The sequence below is a fragment of the Oryctolagus cuniculus genome, chromosome 10, assembly GCF_051225735.1.
Source record: "Oryctolagus cuniculus isolate XC-2025 breed Fujian yellow rabbit chromosome 10, ASM5122573v1, whole genome shotgun sequence".
Classification (NCBI taxonomy): domain Eukaryota; kingdom Metazoa; phylum Chordata; class Mammalia; order Lagomorpha; family Leporidae; genus Oryctolagus; species Oryctolagus cuniculus.
In genome coordinates this window covers 110,006,208-110,032,980 of record NC_142876.1, presented here as the reverse complement: position 1 = coordinate 110,032,980, position 26,773 = coordinate 110,006,208, and the positions used below count along the sequence as shown (strand labels likewise).

Sequence of the window (26,773 nt, the reverse complement as noted above, 5' to 3'; positions counted from 1 at the left end):
TGGGGATTCATGACACCTGCCACTCTGCGCAAGGCCCTCGGCCCCTTCCCCGGCTCACCCTGCAGCTTCTTCTGTCCGCTCCCATCATCCTGGGACACCAGCTGCATAGGCAGGTCAAATTCGATGCTGGCCAGCCACGGCCGGGTGGACTCCCACTGGATGCTCAGAGAACTGAAGTTGTCGAATCGGCGGCCCTGCTGGTCGTAGGCAGCCAGGTCCAGCAGGGGGTTGCGGTGGCTGGAGACCGGCACCTGTGAGAGCCCAAGGTCAGACACCACAGCCATGGCCTGCGCTGGGCCTGGCCACTGCCGACCACACGGTGCATTCTAAAGAGGGCAGGCTGCCTTGTGGCCTCCTGGGGACCCTGTGAGTAAGTGGGGATGAGTCATGACTGCTGAACACCAAGGTGCCCCACAGCCCTGTCCATCCTGGCTCTGGCTCCAGCCTGTGGTTCCCAATGGACATGAGCACCCCTGCCACCCCCAGCAGCACTGGCAGGTGGCGCAGCTGGCATCTAGAAGGGTGTCAGGATGCTGTGATGCGCCCTACAACGGCAGGAGCACCCACCTCACCTGCTGCCCACTCTGCCCTCACTGTCCTCCACCCCAGGCACACTCAGTGCCTCCAGGACACTCCCCTGGTGGCTTAATAAGGGTATGAACCACAGGGTTCACAAAGCTCCAAGTTCTCACCTCACCCTGCAGAAGCAGTGAGCCGGGAGAGAGGCCATCCCTGTGTTAAGGATGAGCAGGCAGAGGTCAGGGGAGGAAACGAGGGAGGGCTAGGGAGGGGCATGCAAGTCTTGTGCGCAAATCCTGAGTTTCCCCGGAACAGTCTCCCCTCAGGCCCCAGGCTGAATCCCAGCCTCATCACTGCTGTGTCTATCCCTTCTCTCCTTGAGCAAATGGCATGGACGACAGGGGAGGCAACAGGATCCCACAGCTTCGACTGGACCCCAGCCCTACCCCTTACTGTTTGTGCAAGTTACCAAGTGCCCTGAGCCTGTGTCTCCAGCTGTGACCCAGAAGCACAAGGGAACCCATCTCCAAGGGTTTGTTCAGGTGGGGTCATGTGAAGTCACCTCAGAGAGGCTTGTAGCCATCAGCGCTTGAGGAGTGCAACGTGGGCCACCACGTGGCACACAGATGGGTCTGATTCCCTGGCCAGCGTGAGTCCAGCTGGGGGGAATGTCCTCCTCCAACCCTCGCTTCGGGTTAGGAGCAACCACATCACATGTTTTGGCCAGGGAGAGGTGACAAGTCACCTGGGAACACTCCACAGGGAGTCTGAATGCCGGATCGGGTCTACACACTCTGTCTCCACAGCTCCCGGGAGAGCCGTCGAGTCTAAGCCGTGGGATAAGGCCGACAAGGACAGGAAGCAGGGACCCCAGGCAGCCTGCGAAGCAGGAGTGGCCCACGCAGGAGAACCTGCATTGCGTGCATGTCCCTGGGATCAGGGCTGTCCTGACGTGACCCACACAGCCACAGCAGTCCCCAGGCACGCAGAGGCTTTTGTGGCAGTTGGGGCTCAGGGTGGGAGCGGTGAGTGGCAGCAGTGATTGCAGGGACCTAGATGCTAGATGCCCTGTCTAGTCCCCTGGACACACCCCTGGGTGGGAAACCTGCGCTGTCCCAGGGAAGGACAGCAGTTCAGTGGTGAGCCATCAAAGGCTGCCCAGACCCTTCCAGGGGGTCGGTGCAACAACGACGCCTTACAGACAGGGCTGGGCTCAGATATTCCACAATCTGGCCAAGGTCACGCGGGTTCAGGGGTGAGACGCAGCTGCTCGGTCAAGCCCAAGGACGTCCCCCAACACCCGCAGCCCCTTCTCAGTGCCCGGGCCAGGGAGCAGCTCCATCCTGGCCCTGGCTCTTCAGTGTCCTGGCAGGAACCTGGACCAAGCCACAGTGAGCCAGACCTGGATGACCTGTGTGGAGGACCAGGGTCAGGCCGGAGTCTGGCCCTACTTCATCACTCTGGCAGCGGCTCTGCTCTGGCATCACAGCTTGTTAATAAATTTACCCAGCAAACACATCTTGGTTGGCTTCTGGATTAGGGACGTGTAAAATGAAATTGATGCTGCACCCAGGAGGCAGCACAGGGACATACCTCTTTCCAGGTCCCCTAATGAGACTGCAAATAAATCGCAGGGGCCATGCCTGAGCAGCTGGGCCAACAGCTCAGGACCCTGAGGGCTTGATGGATCGCACAGTGATCCTGGGGTTGAAGATCCATGATTTCCTGGTGACATCTGCAACACACATCTACACCAATTCCAAGCAGCCCTTAGCAGCCAGACTGTCAGCTTACAGTCCAAAGTGACAACCCTGGGCTCAGCCAGGAGCACTGGGCAAGGGCCGGCAGAGAGTCCGAGCTCGGCCTGGCCCTGAACGGAGCTCACAGTTCACAGCTAGGTATGGACAAGGCAGATGCGCAAAAATCTGGATTATTTCTCTGAAAATGAGAAGGTCCAGCAGCCAGGGGCACCTGCTCCCCAGGTCAGCCCATCTAGCCCAGCTCCCGTCCTGGAGCAGCAGTGGCCTCCCCAGACTCGTGTGTCTGAGAGCCAAGGGCAGCAGACAACAGGGACACAGGCACAGCTTGATTCTGGAGAATCACACGGAAGAAGCTAACCCAGCCAGCCCTGCAGCGAGAGCACAGAGCGCTGAGGCAGTAGGAACGTGGCACACCGGCAAAGGGCAAAACTCCAGACAGAAGTTGAGGGCAGACACGGCCCCTCTGATGTGGGGAGCAACTCGGACTATACTGTTACTGGAATTAAGACTTATTCTATGCATCTGCTCTCCCACAATATGGCGCTGGGAGAGGAGAAAACAGCTTCTACACAGCTGCCTCCAGTTCAGCCAATAAACTGTAGGACTTGCTCCTGATTGGAGGAGAGCAGCGTACTCGGCGTGTGGGTAGCAGAGTTGGGATTGGTGGAAGAGGACTATAAAGGAGGAGAAAGACAGCATGCACCAGGAACATCTAAGGGGAACACCTGTGCAGCCCGCGAGAGAGCCGGCCGGCGGTGTGCCACTCCCCTGCGGAAGTGGGGAAAGTGGCCAGGGGGAACCGCCCTTCCACGGAGGTGGAAGGGACGGCAGCCAACCCGGGAAGAACCAGCAGCAAACCCGGGGAGGGCCGAGCAGACAAAAGAACAGCGCAGGGTCTTGTGTCGTTCCTCCACGAAGAGGGGGAGCGACATAATGGTGCCGTGACTCGGATATGAAGCCTAGGCAGGGTTTAGTGTCGTTCCTCCATGAAGAGGGGGAGCGACACTCTGAGAAGGGAGTGTCGCAGTCAAGAAGTAACAAGGCAGGGAGGGAAGCAGGGGCCAGCACAGGGGCCAGTGCTCAGGCAACAGGGAGTAGCAGGTCCCAGACTGGAGGAGGGCCCTAGTCAAAGACAAGATGTCCACGCAGACATGGTGAGAAGGAGGGAATGCGGGCTGGAGTCATGGCCATGGAGCCCAGCTGGCACAGAAGGGACTCGGGTCTTTCACTGAGGGTGAACGGAAGCCACGCACAAATTTCAAGCAGAAGACAGCTTGAAGAGTAACAGGTTCTACTCTGGTGTGCAGGCGACCACATCTATCCCCAGCCTCAACTCAAAAGAGGTGTGCCCACTGCCATCACCATTGCTTACAAGGCAGGGTGGGCCTCGGGCCCAGATGGCTGGCCCCCCAGGGCTGACCTGTGGCGGGAGCCACCAGTTCCTGGCTTCATAAAGGGTGGACTTCCACAGCCCACGAGGAACCAGATTTCCCATGAGGGCTGAAGTCGCACAGAGCTTCCACCTCAGCAGACTGCTCGGGCAGGAAGAAACAGTTTTCCTGAACACACCGACTGGCACCCTGGAAAAGAAGGTGGCCTGCTCCGTGCACCCACACCCAGGCCTGAGCCACGGTGAACACTGGCCTCAGGGCACCAGGCTCTCAGCCAGGTCCCCCTCACCTGCCGAGGGAGGAAGCGTGAGCGTCCTGCACCCAGCCAGGTCGGGCTCTGGGGGAGAAGTGCCCCATGGCTGATGCAGAGAGTCTCCAGGGCAGGTACAGGACCAGTGCCAGAGCAGATGGGCAGCATGTGTGCCAGTCCACGGAGGATTCCTCAGCCCAAGGGACCAGGAAAGTCCGAGGGAGGCAGAATCCGACCCACGGATCACTGGAACAACTGCACGGCACCCAGCAGGACGGCGGGGCTCTCCCCATGCTCCCCGCACTCCAGAGGAAAGCTCTGATCAAACAGCGCTGTCCTTCACCCAGCATGGGCAGAGGGGAGACCTCACTCCCAAAGCCTGCTGTCCAGGTAGCAGGGGCCAACGTGCACGGCTTTGGAGAGGACAATCACAAGGATTCCAACCCCACGGACGGCTCCAGGAAATCCACAAGAAGGCAATGAGTCAGGCCTGATCGGGGCAGGGTTCTGCTTTTTACTGTGCCCACTTCTGAGTCTTGTGAGGGAGTGTGTGATGGCCCTGGTGTCACACATGGTGGCCGTGCAGGACAAACTAGGCACAACAGTGCATGACACTGTGTGAGCAGCAGGGACGGCTGAGACCTGGGTCTGGCCTCAGGACCTTTGCTCGTGCTGCTCCACAGCTCTTCAAGGCTGAGCCCTCCTGACCCTTGGACCTGACTTGTACATACTCCCTTCTCCCAGTGGTGCTGGCACCAGCGGCCGCCTCCCTCCACTCACTGCTTCGTGCCCTCATAGCACCTGCCACCTCTGAGCCATCCTGTGGACCCCTGGCCTCCCCGTCCACTCCGGGAGGCAGATTCCTCGCCTGTCCTGCTCACGCCACCTTCCAGAACTGAGACGGGACCTGGCTCTGAGGAGGGTTCTATGACTACCCTGCCCTTGGCTGACAAGGGGCTGGGGGCCAGTGTCGGCTGAAGGGTGGCCCATATCCCTGAGCCTTGACAGGCTTTGAATGCCCTAAGGACTGAGAACTGGGTGGAACTCAGTTCTGCGAGTCCCACGTCAGCTCCCTGCTTTCAGAATGACCCTCAGACAACTGCATCCCCACCCCCAGAATTTACTGTGAAACACAGCTCTTCCCCCACAACGAGCTGTACAGGTTGCAGCTGCCCACCCCCCAACCTGAGCTGCCCCCACCTGCACTCCCTCGAGCCCCAGACAACACCAAGGCTTTGATGAACTCCCCAGTGCCAAGAAGAGCCGGGCAGCCAAGTCTGCAATTGGAAAAGACTCTGTGGGCCACTATCACCGGGGAGCGGATAAAGCCACTGCTTCTGACGCTGGTATCCCATATGGGCACCAGTTCAAGGCCCGGCTGCTCCACTTCCCATCCAGCTCCCTGCTAACACACCTGGGAAAGCAGCAGAAGATGGCCAACTTCTTGGGCCCCTGCACCCACGTGGGAGACCTGGAGGAAGCTCCTGGCTCCTGGTTTTGGCGTAGCCGGGCCCAGCTTTTGTAGCCATTTGGTGAGTGAACCAGAGGATGGAAGATTTCTCTCTCTCTCTCTGTAACTTTGACTTTCAAATAAATAAATCTTAAAAACGCACACACAAAAAGCTATTCCCATCGGGCACGGCCACACGTAACCGTGGCTCTGGCATGGCCACCCTGGCTCTCCAAGCCCCAGGTCCTCTCAATGCACAGCAGGAATCAGAGCAGCTCCCCTGGCAGGGCTGGCTACGGAGCTGAGACGGCCCCCCTCCCGAGAGCGGCCCCACTCACCACCTGCTTGTTCTGCTGCAAGAGTGGACAGGACAGGTCCAGCTGGGGGCTGGCGTACACGGGCGTGAGGGTGAGCCTGGACGGGGCAGCGCACACAAACTTCACCACAGCTGGCTCCACGGCGGGGAAGGGGTTGGTGAGGCTGGGCTTGTTCCCCACGGAGAGGGCGATGACCTGGCAGGCAGAAAGGGCTGTCAGACCCCTGAGGGTGGGCCCGTTCCCATGGCAGCTGAGTCTCAAGTTTTCTCTTCTGCTGGACAGGGGTGAGGATGACACCCACCCCCTCCCCCGGGGGCTCAACAAAGACCCTGTCACTTGTTTGGGAAAGCATTTCCTCAGGTGGGAGCCCCCTGCTCCAGCCCACACCATCCAGAGCCTTGGGTTGCTGCTGGCCAGGGCACTTCCCAAGCCCAGAGGACAGCCAGTGGTTCTATCAGCAGATCTCAGGTTCCCAGACACTTCAATGAGGTGTCCAGACTTTCACAGCAACACTTATCAGAACAGGGTGCAGGTGTGGGTGAGATATGCAAGAAATGGGGCACAACAAGGAGCAAAGCCTGGGGGCAAGGGGCAGGAACACTGGCTAGGAGCTGTGGCCTCAGAGCTCCAAGTGCCTTTGGCCTCCTCCAGCTCACACACCTTCTGTGGGACTCAGGGGTCTGCTCCCCCCGCCCCTCGGCCTCCCTGACCATGCGGCAGGGAAGAGGGAGGCTTCCTCCCCACCATCGGGCTCCAGTGAGCAAGAAGGCCCCAGAGGTGACTCGGGTCACACAGGCATTTGTTCTGACCACTCAGACTCCAAAATTTCTAGTTTTCACCTTAAAAAACAAATCAAGAAACTTCAAACACATAAAAAGTTGGGATTTTGAACTTTTCTTGAGATCCCAAAGATATATCAATGGTTGGGTGCTGTGGTGCAGCTACCTGGGATGCCCACTTCTCCGAGGGGAGGGCTGGTTCCAGTCCTGGCTGCTCCACTTCCCATCCAGCTCCCTGCTAATGTGCCTGGGAAAGCAGCAGAAGATGGCCCAAGTGCTTGGGCCCCTGCACCCATGGAGGAGACCCATGTGGGAGTTTGACTTGTCCCAGCCCTAGCTGTTGCAGCCATTTGGGGAGTGAGGCAGTACACAGATCTCTCTCTCTCTGCCTCCTACCTGTCATCCCCCCACCCCATTCTGCCCTTCAAATAAGTAAGTCTTTAAAAAGAGATGTATGGGGCCAGCATTGTGGTGTAGCAGGTAAAGCCGTGCTCCACTTCCAATGCAGCTCTCTCCTATGGCCTGGAAAAGCAGCAGAAGATGGCCCAAGTGCTTGGGCCCTGGCACCCTTGTGGGAGACCCGGAAGAAGCTCCTGGCTCCTGGCTTTGGATAGATGCAGCTCCGGCCATTGCGGTCATCTGGGGAGTGAACCAGCAGATGGAGGACCTCTCTCTCTCTGCCTCTCTTTCTCTCTCTGTATAACTCTTTCAAATAAATAAATAAATCTTTTAAAAAAGGGAGAGAGATGTATCAAACCCAGGTCTAGAGTCTCATTTGCATATAATGTTCATTTGATCCTGGAGGCTTTCAACTCTGTGACCCCTGAACTTAAGCCATGACTGCATCACACTTGGCATGGGCTATAGGGGCCTAGAGAGGGAAGAGGCCAGCCTGAGACCAGCTCTGTCAAAGCTATGGGGATTTGGGGCTAGGAGGGACCCAGCTGCTGCACCTGCTTGGCTTGCATGGTGTTCACTCAGTCACTCCACCTCACTGAGCCTGCCTGTCAAATGGGTACAGCAAGAGCAGTTGTCTCTCAGGATCAAGTGAAATGGCACTTGGAGAGCATGCTGTTCCAGCCCTCTCTCTGGACAAGGTGGGTCTGGGGTAGTTGCCTACTCACCTGTTCACCTAAAGCCCGGCAGGTCACAAGGATTCGATGCTGCTGGTAATTGCGGGAGGTGGGGGGGCCAAAGAGAGCCAAGCTGATACTGTCAGTGTCCTCAGAGGTGATGTTCCGGAAGAACTTGGAAGGCTCCAGGACCCAGGGTCTGGGACCTCCTTGGAACAGCATCTCCTTGGAGGAGCCCAGGGTCACCAAGGCAACAGAGGAGGGGTCCACAGCCTGTGCAGAGCAAAGGGAGGTGACTCAGCACTGACACGGCACGGGCAGGGGCTGCGCTGGACAAGTCTTGTCGTCCCATCTGCAGTTCTCAGTGCCAATGTCAGCCACAGGCACAACACTGGGCCATGCAGACGCCACATACGTTACCATGAGCAGACAACAAGAGTCTTTGACAGATCAACACCCAACACCCAGAACAAAGAGGACTGACAGTTCCTTCCAGGTCCTAATGCCACAGAACCTGGGTGTACATGCTCAGGGCACAAGGTCCAGCACCCGCCCCCTCTGCAGGGAGAGATCAGAGAGTCCTGCTGGGCTGTCCCACGCCCATCCTGTGCCAGCCTCCATCTGTTCCTTCCACTTGGGTGCCATCTATGACTTCTAAGTCACTGTGCTCTCTCTATAGTTATCTTGTGGGGCTGGGGTCTAAGCTGACCTGCTCCTCAGAGCCCCCGACCCTCTGCTCAACTCCTTCCTTCCCTCTCCCTCACACAGGCTGTGTCCTAAACCCCCAAATGCCAAGAGTTCCGCTACCCCAGAACTGCCAATCTGTGGTTCCGTGGGGACCCAGGAGGGTGACACTGAAGGGGACCAGTAGCGCACTCTGTGCTGACTGCTGCTGAAAACCTGTGAAGCCCATGCTGCTGCTTCTGCCAGGACGGCCTGGTGGGATGGGGCCCTGCTTCTGCCAGGTGTGAGGCAGGCGACCACCTGGGTGTCAGCACCCACTAGCCCCCCGCCTGCTTATGGCTATAAACCTGCAGGGCGGGGGAGCTGATCCCGGGTGCTCCTGAATGCGCCAGGTTTTCTCATGAAGCCTCCAGAAAAACCAAGGCTTCGCATCAGGGCCCAGGGCAGGCCCGGCTCACCTTGAGGGGCAGGTGGGCGGCAATGGTGATCTTGGCTCGCAGGTGCACATGGCCATGCGTGTAGCTCACGAGGAGTGTGGTGTGCCCCTGGGCCTCGGCTCGCACCCGGATGCCACTGCAGTGTTCTGGTCCTGGCGGCAGCCGCCCTACACAGAGAGGAAAATGCAATGGCCCTCAGGACCTTGACCATGGCAGGTGACCCATGGCAAGCAAGGGCCTCTCACTGCGGCCTTGACACTCACAGTGAGTCTAGTCTCACAACAGTAAGCCTAATTCATAATCTACAAAGCACAAGTATGGGAGCACACAAACTGCAGGGACTTTTTTTCCCCCACACACTGAACATACCCTGTGTCCAGTACTTAGAACAAGAACAAGGACAGGAGACCAATGCTGTGGTGCAGTTGGGTTAAGCCACCACCTGGGACTCCGGCCTTCCATATCAGAGTACTGGTTCAAGTCCCAGCTGCTCCACTTCCAATCCAGCTCCCTGCTAATGTCCTGAGAAGGCAGTGGACAATAGGCCAAGTACTTGAGTCCCTGCCACCCAGGTGGGAGACCAGGATGGAGCTCTAGGTTCCTGGCTTCTGTTGCCCAGCACTGGCTGTTGTAGCCACTCGGGGAGAGAATCAGCACATGGAAGATCTCTCTCTCGTTCTCCATCTCTCCTGACACCCTGCCTTTTAAATAAATGGAGGAGGAGGAGAACCAGAGCATTCCAGCAGCCCCAGAATCAGCTGCAAAGCCCTCAGGCCTCTGCTCGCCCACCCCAGGGGGCAGCTTTGCCCTGCTGCTTCCTGATGCTTTCGCAGAGGGAACCACTAAGCGCATGCTTCCACGTCTGGCTTCCAGCCCAGGACTTCTCATGAAGGGCAGGCTTTTTTGCCTAGCAGTTGAGTTGCCACTTGGGATGCCCACATTCCACACTGAAGCGCCTGAGTTCAAGCCCAGATCCACTGCAGATTCCAGCCTCCTGCTACTGTGCACCCCGGGAAGCAGCGATGATGGCTTAAGGAGCTGGGGTCCCTGCTCCCCACACAGCACACTGGGGTTTGAGCTCCTGGTGCCCTCGCAGGAGTGAACCAACAGGTGGCAGGGAGCTCCATCTCTGCATCTCACGTCAATAAAAAGTAAATGTAAAAAGTCTCTTAAACACATCGCGAGCCTCCTCACGTTCTGCACATTGTAGATCTTTCACCTACTTTTCTACCGATGACTCCGTTGGGGGATTACCCAGCTCCCGTGGACCAGCGTCCGGGTTGCTCCCAGGTCAGGGCTGCGACCCCAGTGCTGCCCTGTCGCTGAGCCTTGCTCCTGGAGGACACACAGGGCCCGCGTCTGTGGCTGTGTCCCTGGGAGCGGGACTGCAGGGTCACTGGGCGTGTGCTCAGCTCCAGTGCCGCCGCCAAGCGTCATCCCCAGAGCACTCGCCTGCATGTGCTCAGCTACCGGCGGCCACTCTGCGTCTACCGGTACATCTTCCATCTTTAGCCGTTCCCTCACCCAACCATCAACCCGTTCTCCTGACTCACTGGAGAGCAAGCACACGGCCCTGTGCCCATCGAGCTACCCAACCCGGTCAGGACCACGTCACTGCTGTGCTCAGAAACCTCCCTTGGCTCCCTCTGCCCCGGTCCAGGCCCTGCACAGCTCCACCCCTGGCCAGCTCCTGCCATTCCAGGTGCACCACGCGGGCGAGCACCATGGACTTGGGCACCTCCCGGCCCGCTGAACGCCATCTTCAGCCTCCCAACACCCGCCCAGGTCTTCCTCCTGCTCCACAGCTCCCCCAGTCCTCCCGTTCTCTCCGTCTCCCCACCCTTGGAGCCCGTCCCCCAGGCACCACAGCTGGGGCAGCGTCGGTCACACCCAGGTCTGCACCCGGGGGGCCTTCCCAGGCTGACACTCGGCAGCCTCGGTGCCTTCTCCTGGCGCGTGGCCCAGCAGCAGCTCCTCCTCCCATGCTGGTGGTGAAATCTGAGGTCAGGCACGCACGCTGCTTACCCCAGGCCTGGCCCAGCTGCCTCCAGCACATGCCTGCCAAAACCCCCCCACAGGGGCAGAGGATGACGGCTCCATGTGCCCGGGACAAGGCCAGGCTGGTCCCAAGGGGCTGCGGCTGTGGCCAGGCAAACACCCATCACCAACATGTTCGGAGCCCTACAGCGTTCCAGGCCCTGGAACAGGCACCTGACGTGCGAGTCTGGTGGGAGGACAGGGCACAGACGCCATCCCCACGCTGAGGCCCCGCCCCCACCCTGCCCCAGCCCTCTGCTTAGGGATCCGTGGCGCCAACCCTCCTGCCCAGCGCCCACTCAGCAATGCAGGTTCACCTGGCAGTGGCTGGAACACGCCCTGGTTCTCCACCTCCACCGTCAAGTCCGAGTGGGAGCAGTCACTCAGAGTGACCACCTCGCTGGCCCCGCCGGGCACCAGGCCGTTGATCCTCAGGGGCAGCTCCAGGGTCTGGCCCACTCGCGCCTCCACCTGGCACGGGGCGAACTCCATGCTGCTGGGCTCAATCACATACACCTGGAGAAATGGGGGGTGGCCTGGGCTCAGGCAGGCACAGCAGGAAAGGTCCAGCCGGGTGTTCAAGTGTAATAAAAACCGCAGTGTGCAGTGCACTGAAGACAGGTTGGGGAGAAGGCTGAGCTGGGAGTGGGGACACCAGAATGGCCTCTACGGGGATGTGACCTTGGAGCTCAGACCTGGGTAACCAGTGCCAGGGAAGGGTGATTTGTGCAAAGGTCCTGGGGCACATACCCACTCAGCGCATGGGAGGAGTGTCAAGAGGCCAGTGTGGCTGAAATGTGGTGCTTGCAGGAGGGTGGCAAGACACGGGTCGGAGAGGCAGTGGGCCAGGCCATGCAGGGCCGGGCCGTGGGTTCCCACTGGCTGAGCTGGAGAGACTTCAGAGGTGCTCTTGCCTCTGGTCTCTGTATAAATTAGCAGCCGGGTGACCAGCACAGAGGCTGTGGGGAATTCCCCGGAAGAGATGACAGCAGCTTGGCTGGGTGGGAGGTGGGGGTAGGAACGGGTCTGTCTGGAGACATTCTGAGTGGACAGCTGATTGGTGCGTTGATAAAGTGGCAAGGGAGCATGAGGAAAAGACATCAACAGCACCTGCTGACGCTTATGCCGACAGAACTGCTCCTGGCAGTCCCTGCTGAGGCCTCTGTGTGAGCAGCCGTACGCAGCGCAGCATTTCTCAGTGCCCAGCTACCTCCCTGCCCCCTGCCCCCGGACCCCTCCTGGGCAGCACCATTGCACCTTCAAGACCCTGGCACAAGGCGGCCAGAAACTTCCCAAATTTCAACAGTGGAGGTCTGAGTGTGAACCCAGCAGCCAGGCCCAGAAGCCGGGTCCCAGCCTTGAGCCACACTACCTCTTGAGGAACTGTCCTCAGAGCAATGGGTGACAGGCGGCACTTGCACTGAGAGGGAAGACGGGAGAGAGAGGACCACATGACCCCAATTTTCCCAATACTGGAATACCAGGTTTCATCTACATGACCTCTGTCAATAGTCCTTTTTTTTTTTTTTTTTTTTTGTTCACCCCCCAAAGGGCCACTATGGCCGGCGCTGCGCCGATCCAAAGCCAGGAGCCAGGTGCTTCCTCCTGGTCTCCCATGGGGTGCAGGGCCCAAGCACTTGGGCCATCCTCCACTGCCTTCCCAGGCCACAGCAGAGAGCTGGACTGGAAGAGGAGCAACTGGGACTAGAACCCGATATGGGATGCCGGCGCCACAGGCAAAGGATTAACCAAATGAGCCACGGTGCTGGCCCCTGTCAATAGTTCTTTATATGAGAATTAGACCCATCTTTGGACAGATGCATCTCAGTAAGACTGGAATAACCTCCACCTGCACCCAACTACTAGGAGAGAAGGCTATGATGCAGTGTGGGCTTCAATTTCTGCCCAAAATGAAGAATTACAGGGGATGATGGCAGAGTAACGGGTCGAGGTCCTGGGTGGGAGGGAGGCTGGCAGAGGCTCAGCTGCAGGTGACCACCACACCTGCCGCTACTGCTAAGTGAGAGGTTCCCAGGCAGGTGCAGGGAGCAGGACAGGGAACACGTGACTTTGCACCTGAGCAGGAGAGAAGGGAGAGGACCCTGGCCTATCTCTTGTGGCCTACAGGTCTCCTCTCCCTGAGAACCCACCACTCAGTATCCCTTTGTATTTGAGATTTGTATCTTTCTAGTCTGGGGAACTTTCTAGAAAGGCTCTTTGTTGCTCACATGTCTTCACCGTGGGTGCTAACCCTCAGGTCCCATTGTCCACCATGCTGACAGGGCCGTGAGCTCCTTAGGGGACAGGGCTGGGGACTGACCTCCTCCCTGCCACTCATACTGCCAACACCAAGGACTGGACACAGGCTGCTCCTGAATGAGGTCTGAGGACTGGTGAGGAGGATGGCCGGGGGCCAAAAGTCCAAGGTCCCCCATGCGCTGTTCCAGGCCCCAGGCTCTCACCTTCATCTCGCCAAAATGTAGTGGGTTCTGGACATCATGTGCCTGGATTATACTGAGTCCTGTGTCACCACCTGTGGTCATCACACCCTTGACAGTGACCATGGCAACCTCGGAGTTGGATGAAGACCAGCTAAAGTTCCCACTGCCACCGTGAGCCTGGGGAGGAAAAGCATCACAGGATCAGCAAGCCAGAGGGAACCAGCTCATTCAGTCATATCCACTCCAATTCAGCACACCCATTCACATGCTCACAGCCACACTCACCCATTCACACCTACACACATGCTCACCGACTCATACCCCAACACACACGCACACCCATTCACATGCTCACCCACTCACAGCCACACTTACCTACTCATCCTCACCCATTCAAATTCACGTGCACTCATTCACACTTGATCAGCTACTCACACCCACTCACAAACGCTTGCCCATTCACATCTACACTCACACATGTTCACTTGTTCAGACCCAACTGCTCATTCATACACGTCTAGTCACACTCACCCACTCACACACATACACTGCCACTTACCCACTCACCAAGTTGCTCACTCGCCAACTCACTCACCCTCCATTCATACCCACCTTCTCACACTCACACCTAAACATTCACACACACACACACACACACACACACACAAGGTCAATGGCCCCACATTTAACAGTGACATCAGCCAACACGTGGCTACAGGCTCCCTCTGCCCTTGCTCTCTCCTCCCTGTCTCATTTCTGGTCCTCACACTCCAGGGACCTTATGGCTGACAAACACATACACTCACTCTGTGACAGCAGCCCGTTACCTGGTGGGAATGCCCAGAGCTCAGGCTGGAGTGGGAAGAAACCCAAGCAGAGCCACCTGCAGACGGCTGCTTCCCCACCAGACACAAGCTCCCCAGCACACTCCCTGCCCACTTCTAGTTGCCTGCGAGAAAGTAAGCAACAGGCCCTCCTTCTCCCAGGGCAGCTCCATAGCCAGGAAGGGGAGGAGTCTCAGCACACAGGCAGGACATCCATCACCAGTGCAGGAGGACTGCAGGACTGATGGCGACTGCACTGACCACACAGGCTCGGGCCCCTCTGAAGTCAGTGCCTGCAGGCCCATGCCATGGGGAAGGTGAACCTGTGTGACCAGGTGGGTAACGTTCTTCCCTTGAATTCCAGATTTTTCTCTAGGTGGATTCATACTACTTTCTAAAAGCAACACTCTAGAAAAACAAAGCCAAGTGGAACTCAGATCTGAATACCAGTATTTATTGAACTTTCCTTGCTCTGTTTTTTTTCAGCTGGGCATTCAGTGTTTTCCTGGTTAACAAAACACATTGCTGTGAGGAAAACTTCATGAAAGACGGGAGTCTCAATGCCTCTGATTTAAAATCTTCTCCTGCCACTGGAGAGAAAATTAGAAGTGGCAGATGGGTGAAAAGCCACAGGCCGCGGTGACGCCCCAAGCACTGCGCCCAGGGTGGGGGTCTCACGTACCTTGATTGTGTACTGATAGGCGCCCGTCTTTGGTTGCCAGGGAAACGTCAAGATGCTGGGATTGAGGGTGATGGGGACATGAATGTCCACCTCCTGCTGGTTCCACACGGGCACCCGCAGCGTGTGGACCCCTCCGTCCTACAAGGGTGAGGGCACAGCTTGTCACAACAACCGCGTCATCAGCACAGCGTGTCCCAGCCACTCGGGCCCCTGCCCTTCCAGGAGGATTGAGCCACAAGGGGTGACATTCTGCACATGGAACAGTGGAAAAAACCCCAGTCAGACAGCCCACAGCCTCATAGGCCTCTAAGGGGCTGGCTTTCCATGGCACTGTGACAACAATTCAAGGAAATGCTGCGTGACCCAGCCCTCAGGGCAGGATGACTGAGGGAGAAATTGAGGGGTGGGGTGTAAAAGCAATGTACCCACCCCCCTCCAAAGCTCCTTTCTGACATCCTGCTGCCCCTTACAGGGGTGTATGCTGGGAAAATGTGGCACTCGTGTCCATGTGCCAGTCACTGAAACGCTGCTTCTACCTGAACTGACCAACCCTTGACACAGGAGAAATTTAGGAAAAGACTGAGGACCTGAGCAGCCAAAACAGACAAAGACTAGCTCTGGCTAGTGGCTCTGGCTGGGGCCCAGCTGGACACACATAAACCAAGCTCTTTCCCCAAACAAGGGTTTCTACTGCATTCCAGAAAGGCACAGGGCAAATGGCAGCAAGAGGGGTGGCCTGGCCCCTAGGAACAGAAGAGCCCTGAATCCCCTGGATTCACAGAGCTCCTGTGCACTGGGGTTCTGGGCCCTGTCCTTGGACATTTCTGCCCTCAGAGGCAAACTTTGCAGGCTGAGGGCCAAAGGCCCAGATGAGGAGAGGCACCCACTCACCTGGTCCACCACAGAGGTGAGGGCTGCGCTGATGGCCGTCTGGCCCCTGCGAATGGCCTTGACATGATGGTGCGAGCCGTTCTGGGATGATGACAGTACCTCGAAGAACTCGGCAGGAAGCACGGCTTCAATTCGGATGTTCTGAAAGGTGAGGCAGGACAGGAGACAGGTGCTTCTGGGGCAACTCGGCAGAGCAGGACTTGGCCAAGAAGCTAGGGCACCCGGAAACAGCAGCCAGGTCCCCTCTGCGGTTCAGGGACCTCTGAAGGCAGGCAGTCAGCTGGGCAAGGCCAGGGAACAGCTCCTAGGCCACTCCGCCGGCTCTGCACAGCCACGACCTGGCACTGCTGCTTTGGCTCTCTGGGCAGCTCCCAACCTCCGGCAGCCTTCCTGGGCCCTGAGGCTCAACAAGGCCCCACCAGACACAAGGACACCAAACCTCACAGAGCTAACTTCACACAATAGTGACAATACTCATGTTTGCTTAGCACGGTGTGGACAGCTGCAGCCTATGCCTAGGAGCCTGGGGGGCCTCTCCCCCTTCACCGAGCCTCAGAGGCCACAAGGAAGGACCTGGTATTTACACGATGCCCCTGGGGACGGCCTGCAAGTACAGAGGCCCAGATGCCTCCCATCTCCCCAGTCTCTGCCTGCTGCTCTTTGCAGGCTGGAGAGCTGAGGTGAGCCCCGGTCCCCTGGTCACAGGAGGCTGTCAGGAAGGGCACCCTGGGCCTCTGCAGCAGGAGGGAGGCGAAGACTCAGTGTCAGGACCCCAGGCTTGAAGAGACGGGGGCAGTGGGAGAGCTCCACCTCACCAGGGTGAGCCCCGCCACCTCGGCCGCCTCTCCCCACCCTGCAGGGACGTCTGCTGCACACACTCAGGCTCTGGAGCTGCACCAGGGCCCCACAGAAAGCACCCATGCAGACCCAGAGTGCCAGCAGCAGGCAGAGGATGCCCAGGGACCCCCGTGTGGGGCCCCAGTTGCTTTGGCGATGCTCGCCTGGCAGCTGCCCCAGGAGACAGCACCACCTCACCACGCCAGGCCCCAGGCTGGCACTCACGTCCGATAGGTAGACCTTGTTGCTGGACTTGTCAAATACTTCGACAGTGATTTCATACAGGCGGCCAGTCTCCAGCACCCACCTGTCACCAGGGTGCACGGTGAACCCTAAAGACAGGCAAACAGAGAGCCTGAGCATGCAGGCCTCAGGGGCCAAAGGGCTGAGAAGGAGGTCGGGATCAAGTGCCACAGATCTGAAGGCTCCACAACCCCTACCTGGGGACCCCATATCTTCCCACATAAGGACCTCACATCTACCTACCTGACACCCCACAACCACCTACCTGGAGACCCCACATCTTCCCACATAAGGACCTCACATCTACCTACCTGACACCCCACAACCCCTACCTGGAGACCCCACATCTTCCCACATAAGGACCTCACGTCTACCTACCTGACACCCTACAACCCCCACCTGGAGGCCCCATACCCACCCTCCTGGAGCTCCATAATTTTGCCTCCTTTCCAGACAGGGTAGCCACTGCAGGGGTGACCCTCATACCCCCAGCTGCCCAGGGCCCTCAGAATCTGTGACCCATCTGTGATGCTCTGAATCCCCCTGCTCCGCCTGCTCAGTGCTGTCCCCAGCAGGTGTAGGCCCTGCAGCGTGGCACTGAGTACCCTCCCCTCCCACACCTAGGAGCACATTCCTTGCCCTACCACCACCTGTTTCCACTGCCCCACCCCCACCCCCGACCCCAGCCCTACTCATGTTGAGGTCCCTGTCTTTCTTCCCTTGTAAGCTCAGTGCCCAGCACAGGCTGGGCAGACAGAAGGTGCTGGGAAACCTTGCTAAGCAAATGAAACTCCTGAGACAAGAGGCCACCACTGTCACCTCGGGTCTGTGCCCCCCGGCTGCTGACAAGTGGAGATGCACTGTCACCTGCACTACGTGGGTGCACTCAACAGGCGAGTCATCTCAGACTGAAGGAAGCGTTGCCATGGTGACCTGGGATGATGCAAGTACCCCGGCGGGCTCCCACACCACTGCTTCCATAGCTCTGTGGCCCGGCTGTGCCCAATGTCCCCCAGTGCTGCAAGCCCCTCCGCTCCTCTCAGGGGCCTCTCCCACCTCCTGGCCAAGGCACCTGCCAATTGTCATGTCACCTCGGGCCCTCTGTAGCTGAGTGGACCACTGTGCCCCATCCTCCAAACACCTCTAGCAATGCGCAGGCCCCAGGTGAAGCCTTGGTAGAAAGAGCAGGGTGCAAACTCGCCATCACTCTTCCCATCCCACACCTCTCCCTGCTCTCTTCCTCCTGCCAGCCTGCTCTGGCCTCTGCTTGCTTCTGCAGCACATGCAGGAGCAGGCTGGGGAAAGCCCGGGGCGGGGGCACCTAGGCCTCGCAGGCGCAATGCTGTTGCTTTCCTCTCGTGCTCTTCAACTCCTCTAAGTACAAAGGAATGCCCAGGAGGCTCATACTCACCCAGGTAGCCAGGTTCCACCACGTAGATGGTGCTGTTGGGTAACCGGGAAGCACCCTGCATGCGGATACCTGAATGCTTAATTAAGGGACAAGACACAGACAGCAGAGAGACAGGTGGGCAGGCTCCAGAGTGGCTCAGGTGGCCTCCGTGTCACTAAGAAAGCACAGGACACGGGGGGGGGGGGGGGTGCCAAGGCACCGCTCAGAATCAAAGGCCCGCCCCACCATCTGCAGTGGGGATGCTCTGGAAGAACGGCCGTGACCACACTTGAGGACTGTGGGCCATCCACAAGCTGGAGGCTGGTGTGGGAGCAGCCTCTGTTAGGAGGCAGCAGGCACCATGGAGGCTTCTGGAGGCGAGGAAGGATGCTCGGCTCCCGCCTCCGTTCCTGGGAGCCTCGCCAATGAGTCGCCCTCAGAGGTGAGCCCCGCGGCTTGGCAACAGTGCTATCTCAGGGCTTCCTGCTTTGCAGACCGTGTGGGGAAATGGGGCTATTTTTAGCCTTGCCTGGCTTGCCGGGAGAACAACAACTCAGGTTCCGAAAGGCAGATGCACGCAGGCCCAAAAAGAGGATACTCCTGTGGCCGAGGACCAGGCTGCTCTGCCCCAGCTGCACCGCGGTAACCAGCGACGTGTCCTGGGCCAGCACGGCCACGGGCCGGGTGACGTCTCCTCCAGGGCTGGGGAAGCTGTTCTGAAGCTGCAGCTCATACTGATCAGAGGGCATGGAGAGTTCTGGGTGCCCAGAGACCCAAGAGAACAGAGAGGGGGGAGAAGGAGGGGAGTGTGACCCTGCTGCCAGCACAGCTGCTGGCCTTTCCTGCTTAATCTTTCCCAAAGCATTAATGTTTAATGTGATTCTCCGCGCCTGTGGACGTAAGTGACACCCCAAGAATTGTTAATTTTTTGCAGCTCCCTTCAGCTGTTAGAAAATAAAATCACTACAGCCTCTGGCCCGGGAACAGAATCAGACCATTCATTCCCACCACTGCGGAAGCAAGTGGACTCTGCTTCTGCATCCAGGGAGCTGGGCTGGGTCCCACTGGAGCTGTCCGCCCTCCAGGAGGCCCCAAACAGGCTCTGGGCCATGGGCTCCCGCCGGTCCAATCACTGCAAAGAACTGACCCAGGTACCATCCTGACCACCCCCGCCCAGGGCCTCCCTGCTCTGCATCATGTCCAGTGCATGGTGTGGGGAAAGGGGTTTGCCCAGCCTGAGCCAGGAGGGGGAGCACTGCCCCAGGAAAACAATGAGTTCTCCAAAGCCACCATCTTAGGTCAGGAGCTCTGCGGACAGAAATGGAGGCTGCTGACCAGGGCCCCGGGATGCCTCAACACCATGCTGCTGTCGGTGAGTAACGCCTCACCTCGGCCTCAACTCAACAACTCTGGGAGCAGATGCTACTGACGCCCACCTCCAGATGGTGGATGCTGCTCAGGGTCCCGCAGCGGGGTGGGGGAGCAGAGCTGGGATTCCACCTCGAGGGCCTCTACCTCCCCATCCCTCTCCCAGGTCCACAACCTGTCACTCACACGCTGACCCTGTAGGTGTGGCCACCTCCAAGCCTCCTCCAGCAAGAGAGAAGGGACACGGAGAACTACAGGCAACATCCTTGCTTACCACTCCATTCTGGGTCCCAGCTGAGGAGCTGGCAAAGGCAGGGGCCGGAGTCAAGGCTGCTGGAGGCAGGGTTTTGGCTAAAACAAGCAAGAGGCCTGTCTCCCAGCCTGGGTTACCCCCTGGTCCTCCAGTGAGTCCTGCGGCACAGCCCCAGGCCCGCAGCAGCTGCTGAAGAAAGCTTGGTGCAGGCCCCAGCAATGCGTACACTCACGAGCCCAGTGAGTGTACTGGCTCATACCCAGTTTCCTCACCTCTAATTAAGGGAAGCCCAGCCACACGGGGCGGGCGGTGAGCCTTGCTGATAACGCACCCAGGACAAGTATAAAATCACTCAGCTGCCCCATAAAACAACCCTGCTCTGTGCAGCACTAGATCCCTCCCTGTTCAGACTTCTTCGAATGAGTAACAGATTTTTGGAGCCAACTCTTTTTCTCTGCATCCTGCCCCCAGCCTCTCAAATAAATAAGGTTTTTGTTTTTTTTTTTTTTTTTAAATATTTAAAGAGGAAGGAACATCTGCCATGATGCCCAGGTCATGCACACACCTGTAATCTTGCCTTGCCTGATCTTCTGCACCTTGTAGTGGATGGAGGTCCCCACCATCAGGTAGACGTCGTAAGCTGGGTTCAGAAGGATGTTCTCCAGAATCAGCAGCCTGACTTCCGCAGGGCGCACATGCTTGCACAAAGCAGAGGGCAGCAAAGGTGAGGTGGGATCAGAGCGTGGGGGGGTTAACCTTTTAGTGTGTTCCTTGCAAGGTTGAAAGTGAAGAAAGATAGCACTCACAACCGCACACCTGCAGGCCCTAGAAGTCCCAAGGGGGACCCTGCAGGTGTGGTAGGTATGCAAACCATGGCCACCGCCAAAAAGCTCATGAGCATTTCATTCCATTATGTGTGTGCTATCTCCGTTTTAAGTGAGCAAAAAGGAGAGGGTAGAGCCCTCTGAGGCCACGTGAAGCTCAGGTTCTCTCCCCACATAAGCCTGAGTCCAGGGAGGTTGGGCAGCCCCAGCCCTCCAGAAAACGGGGAGAGGTATGTGTCTCTGTTGACCCTTAGCCCCTCCTACCGGTGACCTCCTCCTCAGGAGGACCGTGAGATGGGAGAGGGGCCGTTGAGCGTCCTGTCTGGCAGACCCCCCAGGGTTGCAGGGTTGTCAGGGGCCTGAATCTTAAAACTCTCTTCGGGCTACTTGTAGCCCTGTGAGTGGCAGAAAACTGAGGGCTAAACAAATGGTTCCTGTTGGCAGGAAGGCAGACACTGACGGGGACAACAGCTGCTGCACAGCTCTTCTCTTTGTGCGCTCCTGCCGGCCTCCTCCATGGCCCCGTGGCTCTCGCTTTGCGCCAACAGTAATGTCGCACAAGCTTCCGCACTTGCGGGTAAGTTAAGGATGGTGCCCTCTGACACCTCAACCACCTCTCCCCAAGTCATGGAGCAAAGCAAACCAAGAAAAACACCTGAAGGCCTTCCCCTGAGTCCCCTTGTCCACAGGTGCGAGCAGCAGGCACCTGATGCCACCCCCGGAGGCCCACCTTGTACACGGCCTCCTGGATGCGAGCCTTGAGCTTGGAGCTCCCCGTCTTCATCCCAGACACCAGGATGGTGTCTCCCTGCTTGGCCACCTTCTCCATCTCCGAGATGTAGGAAGGAGGTATGTACGTGGACTCCAAGAACGTTAGGATTCTGGAAGAGGAACAGACGGTCTAAGGCATTCATCACACCTAACCCAAGACACCCACCAGTCACCAGTGCCTCCTGCTGGGTGCCAGGAGCCAAAATCAGTGGCATCCTCTTTGCCAGTGGCACTGAGACACAGGTCCCTACAACTTCCTGCATCAGAATTTCCAGTGTCTTTGTGAAAAATGCAAACTCTTCGCTCCAGTCCAGCCTCTGTGCACAAGAGGCCTACAAATCTGCATTTCCTCAACCTACAGGTGATGGGAAAGCACTCAGTCCAAATGGGAAGTGAGGCCCACAGTAGTTAGGCGGCAGGCCCAAGACCCCAGACCCAGCCAAAGCAGCATCGGTAAAGCCTACCAGTGCCCGAGGGAGGAGCCGGGGATGCAGTGGGCCCCGGCCAGGTGTGTGCTGTAATGAGGCTGGCGGGCTAGCCCTTTCCAGGCTCTCCCTCCAGCCCACACAGGAGGATCTGGCAGACACACACCCCTTCTCCACAAGGCTGGCGGCACTGTGATTTATTTCCTCGCCCAGTTGTAGCGGGTGTCACGTGCTACATTTAACAAAGAACCAAGACAATCAGCTCCAAGCCGCCTCGGCACCTTGGACTGCGGTTAGCATTCAGCTCACAGGGCGCTGCTGGGAAGCCAGGGTGGGGCTCGCCTCAGCCGGCAGCCAGCATTCCTGGAACATCAAGCACGCCCCAGTCCCAGGAAGGGATCCCGAGCACATCTGCCAGCTTGCCCGGTGTCCCTCAGTCGAGGGCACGGGGCTCTCTTCTCTTCCTCTGTTTTACGTGCCGGATGTGGGGAAAGAGTCGTCTCGGACACGTTAGGTTCCTTGTCCGAGGGCCCAGGCAGGAAGCATCAGGGCCAGGATTGGAATCTGCGTCTCTCGGACTCTGAAGCCCTATTTCTGGCTTTACAAAACCAGCAACTCCAGAGCTGGTCCAGGACACAGACAGAGGACGAGGGTCCCAGCCCCTTAGAGCTCTGAACCCGAGTGCAACTTGGCTCACAGAGTGTCAGGACACGGGACATCTGCCCTGGACTCAGCCATTAGTGCACGGAGCAAGCTGTGCACGAAGCCGGGCTGGGTGCCTGGCCCCTCCTACAGCCACTGCGGGACGAGAGAAGGTGGGGATGAAAGACGAGACTCTGCTCAAGCAGTCCTAACTGTGGTGGGATGAAAAAGTGGCCTCATGGAGAGAACCCTGGCAGACACACCCCACCCAAGTGACTAGGGACCATCCTCAACAGCAGGTCCAGTGGGGCCAAACTACAAGGCAGGTGGGTGGACACCAACTGTCACCACAGTGACACTCTTGCCAAAGACACAAGGTTCTGAGTCCAGTCACAAGGGGACAGAAGGTAAACCGAAGGGAGGGACGTGCTACCAAACACCTGCACTGTCACCACCCGGAGTGCTCGGGTCCCTGATGTCACCTGGGCACCTCAGACCCAAAGACCGACCCAGGCCGACAGAGACCAAGCTGATGGGACTCTGGCCTGAGTTTCTGTGCCAGAGGACAAAATGGTAACACTTGGCAAAGCTTGGCTGAGATGGGCAGACTACAGCTTCCAGGTTCCCTTCACAACTTTATAACTGCACTGTGGGGGCCCAAAATTGTTACAAAAATCATAAAATAGTAATTTGTCCTCCCCCAAAGGGACTCCGCTCCTTAACCAGTTATTAAATGGGGGTGGGCCAGAGCCGCGGCTCACTAGGCTAATCCTCCACCTAGCGGCGCCAGCACACCGGGTTCTAGTCCCGGTCGGGGTGCCGGATTCTGTCCCGGTTGCCCCTCTTCCAGGCCAGCTCTCTGCTGTGGCCCGGGAGTGCAGTGGAGGATGGCCCAAGTGCTTGCGCCCTGCACCCCATGGGAGTCCAGGAGAAGCATCTGGCTCCTGCCATTGGATCAGCGTGGTGCGCCGGCTGCAGCGCGCCGGCCGCGGCGGCCATTGGAGGGTGAACCAACGGCAAAGGAAGACCTTTCTCTCTGTCTCTCTCTCTCACTGTCCACTCTGCCTGTCAAAATAAATAAATAAATAAGAAAAAAAATGGGGGTGGACACTCAATGGAGATGTCAACATGGGGCTTGGGATAGCCGCCTCCCATTGCAGAGTGCCTGGGCTCCAGACTCAGCTCTGCTCCGAGTCCAGCTCCCTACGGACGCACACGCTGGGAGGCAGCGGTGATGGCTCCTGTACTGAGTCCCTGCCACCCATGTGGGAGATGTAGATTAAATTCCGGGATCCTGGCTCAGGGTTGGCATCTGTCTATTTCTATCTGTCCATCTCTGTCTGCCTTTCAAATAAAATAAAAATAAACAAGTGAAACAATGTTTTAAAAGGTATTTAACAAGGCACCAGAAGACGCAGGACACTGGGATAATGGTTCCATAGGAGCCCTGGCTGAGGAAGCGTCCCACTGTGATGACAACCCTACCTTGTGCGCCATCCATCTGGACAGCCACTTCCTGCCCAGCTTCAGAGCACAGGGAAGCCGCAGCACGGCCCAGGACTGAACTGTCCAAGCAGCCTGGACATCCCTCTGGCCGACACCTGCCTCCCTCTGGACCTGCCTCCCGAAGTACTGTTCTCGGGGGGCCACAAACACGACCCGTACACCCCAAGACCTCTGGTGACCTGTGCCAGCTGCCTGCGAGACAAACCCCAGGTGCTGGTACAACCCTTTGAGACAAAACCTCCCTCTAAGTCACTGGAATGCAGGCAGGCAGCCCAGGCCCCTTGCTGACAAGGACGAGAGCCCCCAGCCCCACCAGGAACCCACGGAACCCCTCTTCCAGCTTCCCCCTCTTACCGCAGTGCATTGTGGGAGTCTGAGAACCCATTTGCCTCTGGGTCCTTCACGATGGTCCAGTCGAAGACCAGCCCTGCCAGGGTGCTGAAGGTGTTCCCTGGAGGGGCAGACAGAAATGTGACAGGGTCCAGTGCCCAGGGCCACGGGCAGAGGAGTCGGGAGTGTCTCATTCAGGAGAGCCGTGCGCAGCACCTCCCTTGTAAACAGGTGCCAAGGCCTCTGCTGCAGGAAGAAGAAACCAAGGCAGACAGGCAGGAAGCCACGTGCTCACAGTCAGGTGACTGGGAGGGGCTAAGCTGGACTGGAACCCAGGACTGTCTGTCCCTGCCTTGCACTGCTCATGGCGGACGCAGTGTGGCAGGCACCGGTCACACTGCCCGAGAAGTCCGCACCCTCCCTCCCAGGGCAGGACTAGACGCTGAGGGATGAGGGGCAGCATCCTGGACTCTCCAGCCTCACCCAACTGTTCTTAACCTTGACTATGAGGCTCCTGGAGCCCCAGAGTGATAGGAGGGAGCCAGGCTCAGACAGCCTGAGCTCTAAGGGCCTGGCGGGCCTTCAGGGGGCCTCGGGCCCAATGTTAAGTAACACCACATGCAGGGGCTGGCATTATGGCATAGCAAGTCAAGCCTGCAATGCCGGCATCCCATAAGGGCTCTAGTTTGTACCCTGGCTGTTCCACCTCCAACCCAGTTACGTTAATGGCCTGGGGAAAGAAGGAGAAGATGGCTCAAGTGTTTGCACCCTGCCACCCAATGGATGAAGTTCCTGGTTTCAGCCTGGCCCAGCTATTGCAGCCACCTGGGTAGTGGGTCAACAGATGGAAGACTCTCTCTCTCTCTCACTCTCTCTCTCTCACTCTCTCTCTCTCTGAGAGAATCTCTCTTTCTGAGGACTCAGAACAAACAAAATCCTGTGGTTTCTCACAACTCAAAGCATTTGACCAAAATAATCTGTCTTCCTAAGAAGCAAGCCTGTGGGTGAGGCAGGCCTGGCCCAGCAGTGGTCCTCAAGGGCCAGGGGTAGCCACCCTCCTACTCCTGACATCTCTGCTGACTGCCCAAGGAGTAAGGACACACACTCGGAGGAAAAAGTGACTCAAAAATGATCTGATTATATGAACCAAAAGCTTAACCCGACTAAAAAGAGACGGACAGCAGCATGCGTAGGACTCCGGGTCACTGGCACCACATTCCTGGATGGCGGGAGCTTAAAATGGCGCAATTGCTTTGGAGAGCAGTTGGCACTGGTGCTCATTTCAGATGCCGGTATTGTGGCCACAGATTAACCCACTGCGCCACAACACCAGTCCCACTCTGCCCCTCTTGACCAAGGTCATGTTGCAGCCAAGGCAGTCTGCCCAGCACCACAGAGGCCTCCGGTGACGTGAAGGAGACAGTGCTCCTGGCCAGGGTACTGGCCTGCACCAGGAAGCTGAGTGTGGCCACCAGCCAGCCCTTCCTGCTTCCAATCACTGTGCAGAACGCCAGCTTCCCAAGGACTGCCGCCACGGAACGGGTCAGGTCTGCCCCCAGCATCTGCTGTAGCCCTGCACACACAGGCACCTGAGCAGGAGCAGCAGGCTGGGCACAGGACACACGTCAGAGGCAGTTTCTGCCTCTTCAACTTCTGGCACCAACTCCAGGTCCCTGTCTGCAGGAGCCCACGGTGGGGCACAGCAGGGATTGATGCAGGACAGCCTGACAGAGAGAGGCCACAGTCACCGAAGAGGACACTGATGGGCAGGGGAGAGGACGTCCTCACCTTCTGAGTCCAGTGCCTGGATCTTCAGCTCCAGAGGGGAGTCTTCCAGGTAGAGTTCGCGGGTGGTGGAGACGATCTGAATGCCATGGATGAGGTCCACGATGGCGTCGCAGCGCAGCACCTGCCCCGTGGCTACAGGGATGGGAAGGGGCGGTCAGCACCGAGGACAGCGCCCGGCCCACGCCCACCTCCAGGACCCTGCAGCAGGCCCGGTGATCCTATGCTCTTGCAGTGACTATGGCAACCAGCAACACATCACCATCACCACCACCACCACAGGTGAAGAACTCAGTTCCCCTGTAGAAGCCAAGCCCAAACCACTGCCTGGAGAGCCCTCCTGGGAGCTAACTGGGACCTCAGGGGCATTTTCCTGGCCTGTCTCCTCTTCTCCAGCTTGAATGCTAGCACTGAAAGGTGTGTGGGAAAACAAACAAAATAAAGCAAGCAAACAAACCCACCGCTAGAAAACTGTCAGTTTGTTCAAGGTGTGACCATGGAGTTGAACAAGGCTGACAGTGTGACGAGCCAGGGAAGTCCTGTCCCTACATGGAGAGCAGGAATGACACTGCTGGTGACTTCACCATGGGAGCGGGCGTGGACACACAGACTATTTAGGGCTGCTCCAGGAATAAGGGACGTAGATGACATTTCCTGGGTGGCAGCGTGCAACACAAAATTGCTCTAGCCGTTCTCCAGCCATACAGAAAAATGCTGTGCCCTGTTAATGCTGTGTGGCCCCTGTGGATCAAAGCTTTAAAGGTACCCATCTGCTGGGACCCAGGAAAACTGGGCATCCTTCCTGGTAAGGAAATAGCCCAGAAGAACCCCAAATTGTTCTCTGTATAGAAAATGTTCACTTTA

General features: G+C 58.0%; 1 protein-coding gene and 1 long non-coding RNA gene across 3 annotated transcripts in view; one reads left to right on the top strand and one right to left on the bottom strand.

Moving 5' to 3' along the window:
• The window catches only part of NUP210 (nucleoporin 210), an 89,154-nt gene that overhangs the window by 41,059 nt on the left and 21,322 nt on the right, over positions 1-26,773 (bottom strand). For both annotated transcript variants that reach the window (XM_089306545.1, XM_051852612.3), the window contains exons 3-17: positions 25,913-26,044; positions 24,149-24,245; positions 21,181-21,331; positions 20,192-20,324; positions 18,604-18,762; positions 18,027-18,095; positions 16,598-16,704; positions 15,536-15,676; positions 14,645-14,782; positions 13,160-13,315; positions 11,015-11,213; positions 8,682-8,827; positions 7,591-7,812; positions 5,709-5,882; positions 59-251 (exon numbers count right to left, since the gene is read on the bottom strand). In XM_089306545.1, coding sequence (XP_089162671.1) covers positions 59-251; positions 5,709-5,882; positions 7,591-7,812; positions 8,682-8,827; positions 11,015-11,213; positions 13,160-13,315; positions 14,645-14,782; positions 15,536-15,676; positions 16,598-16,704; positions 18,027-18,095; positions 18,604-18,762; positions 20,192-20,324; positions 21,181-21,331; positions 24,149-24,245; positions 25,913-26,044 — 2,217 coding nt within the window. The remainder of the gene's footprint in view (positions 1-58; positions 252-5,708; positions 5,883-7,590; positions 7,813-8,681; positions 8,828-11,014; positions 11,214-13,159; positions 13,316-14,644; positions 14,783-15,535; positions 15,677-16,597; positions 16,705-18,026; positions 18,096-18,603; positions 18,763-20,191; positions 20,325-21,180; positions 21,332-24,148; positions 24,246-25,912; positions 26,045-26,773) is intronic.
• On the top strand, positions 19,304-23,655 carry LOC138843985 (uncharacterized). Its single transcript, XR_011379275.2, has 3 exons — positions 19,304-19,377; positions 20,151-20,350; positions 20,895-23,655. It is a non-coding gene; the product is annotated as an uncharacterized LOC138843985 (long non-coding RNA).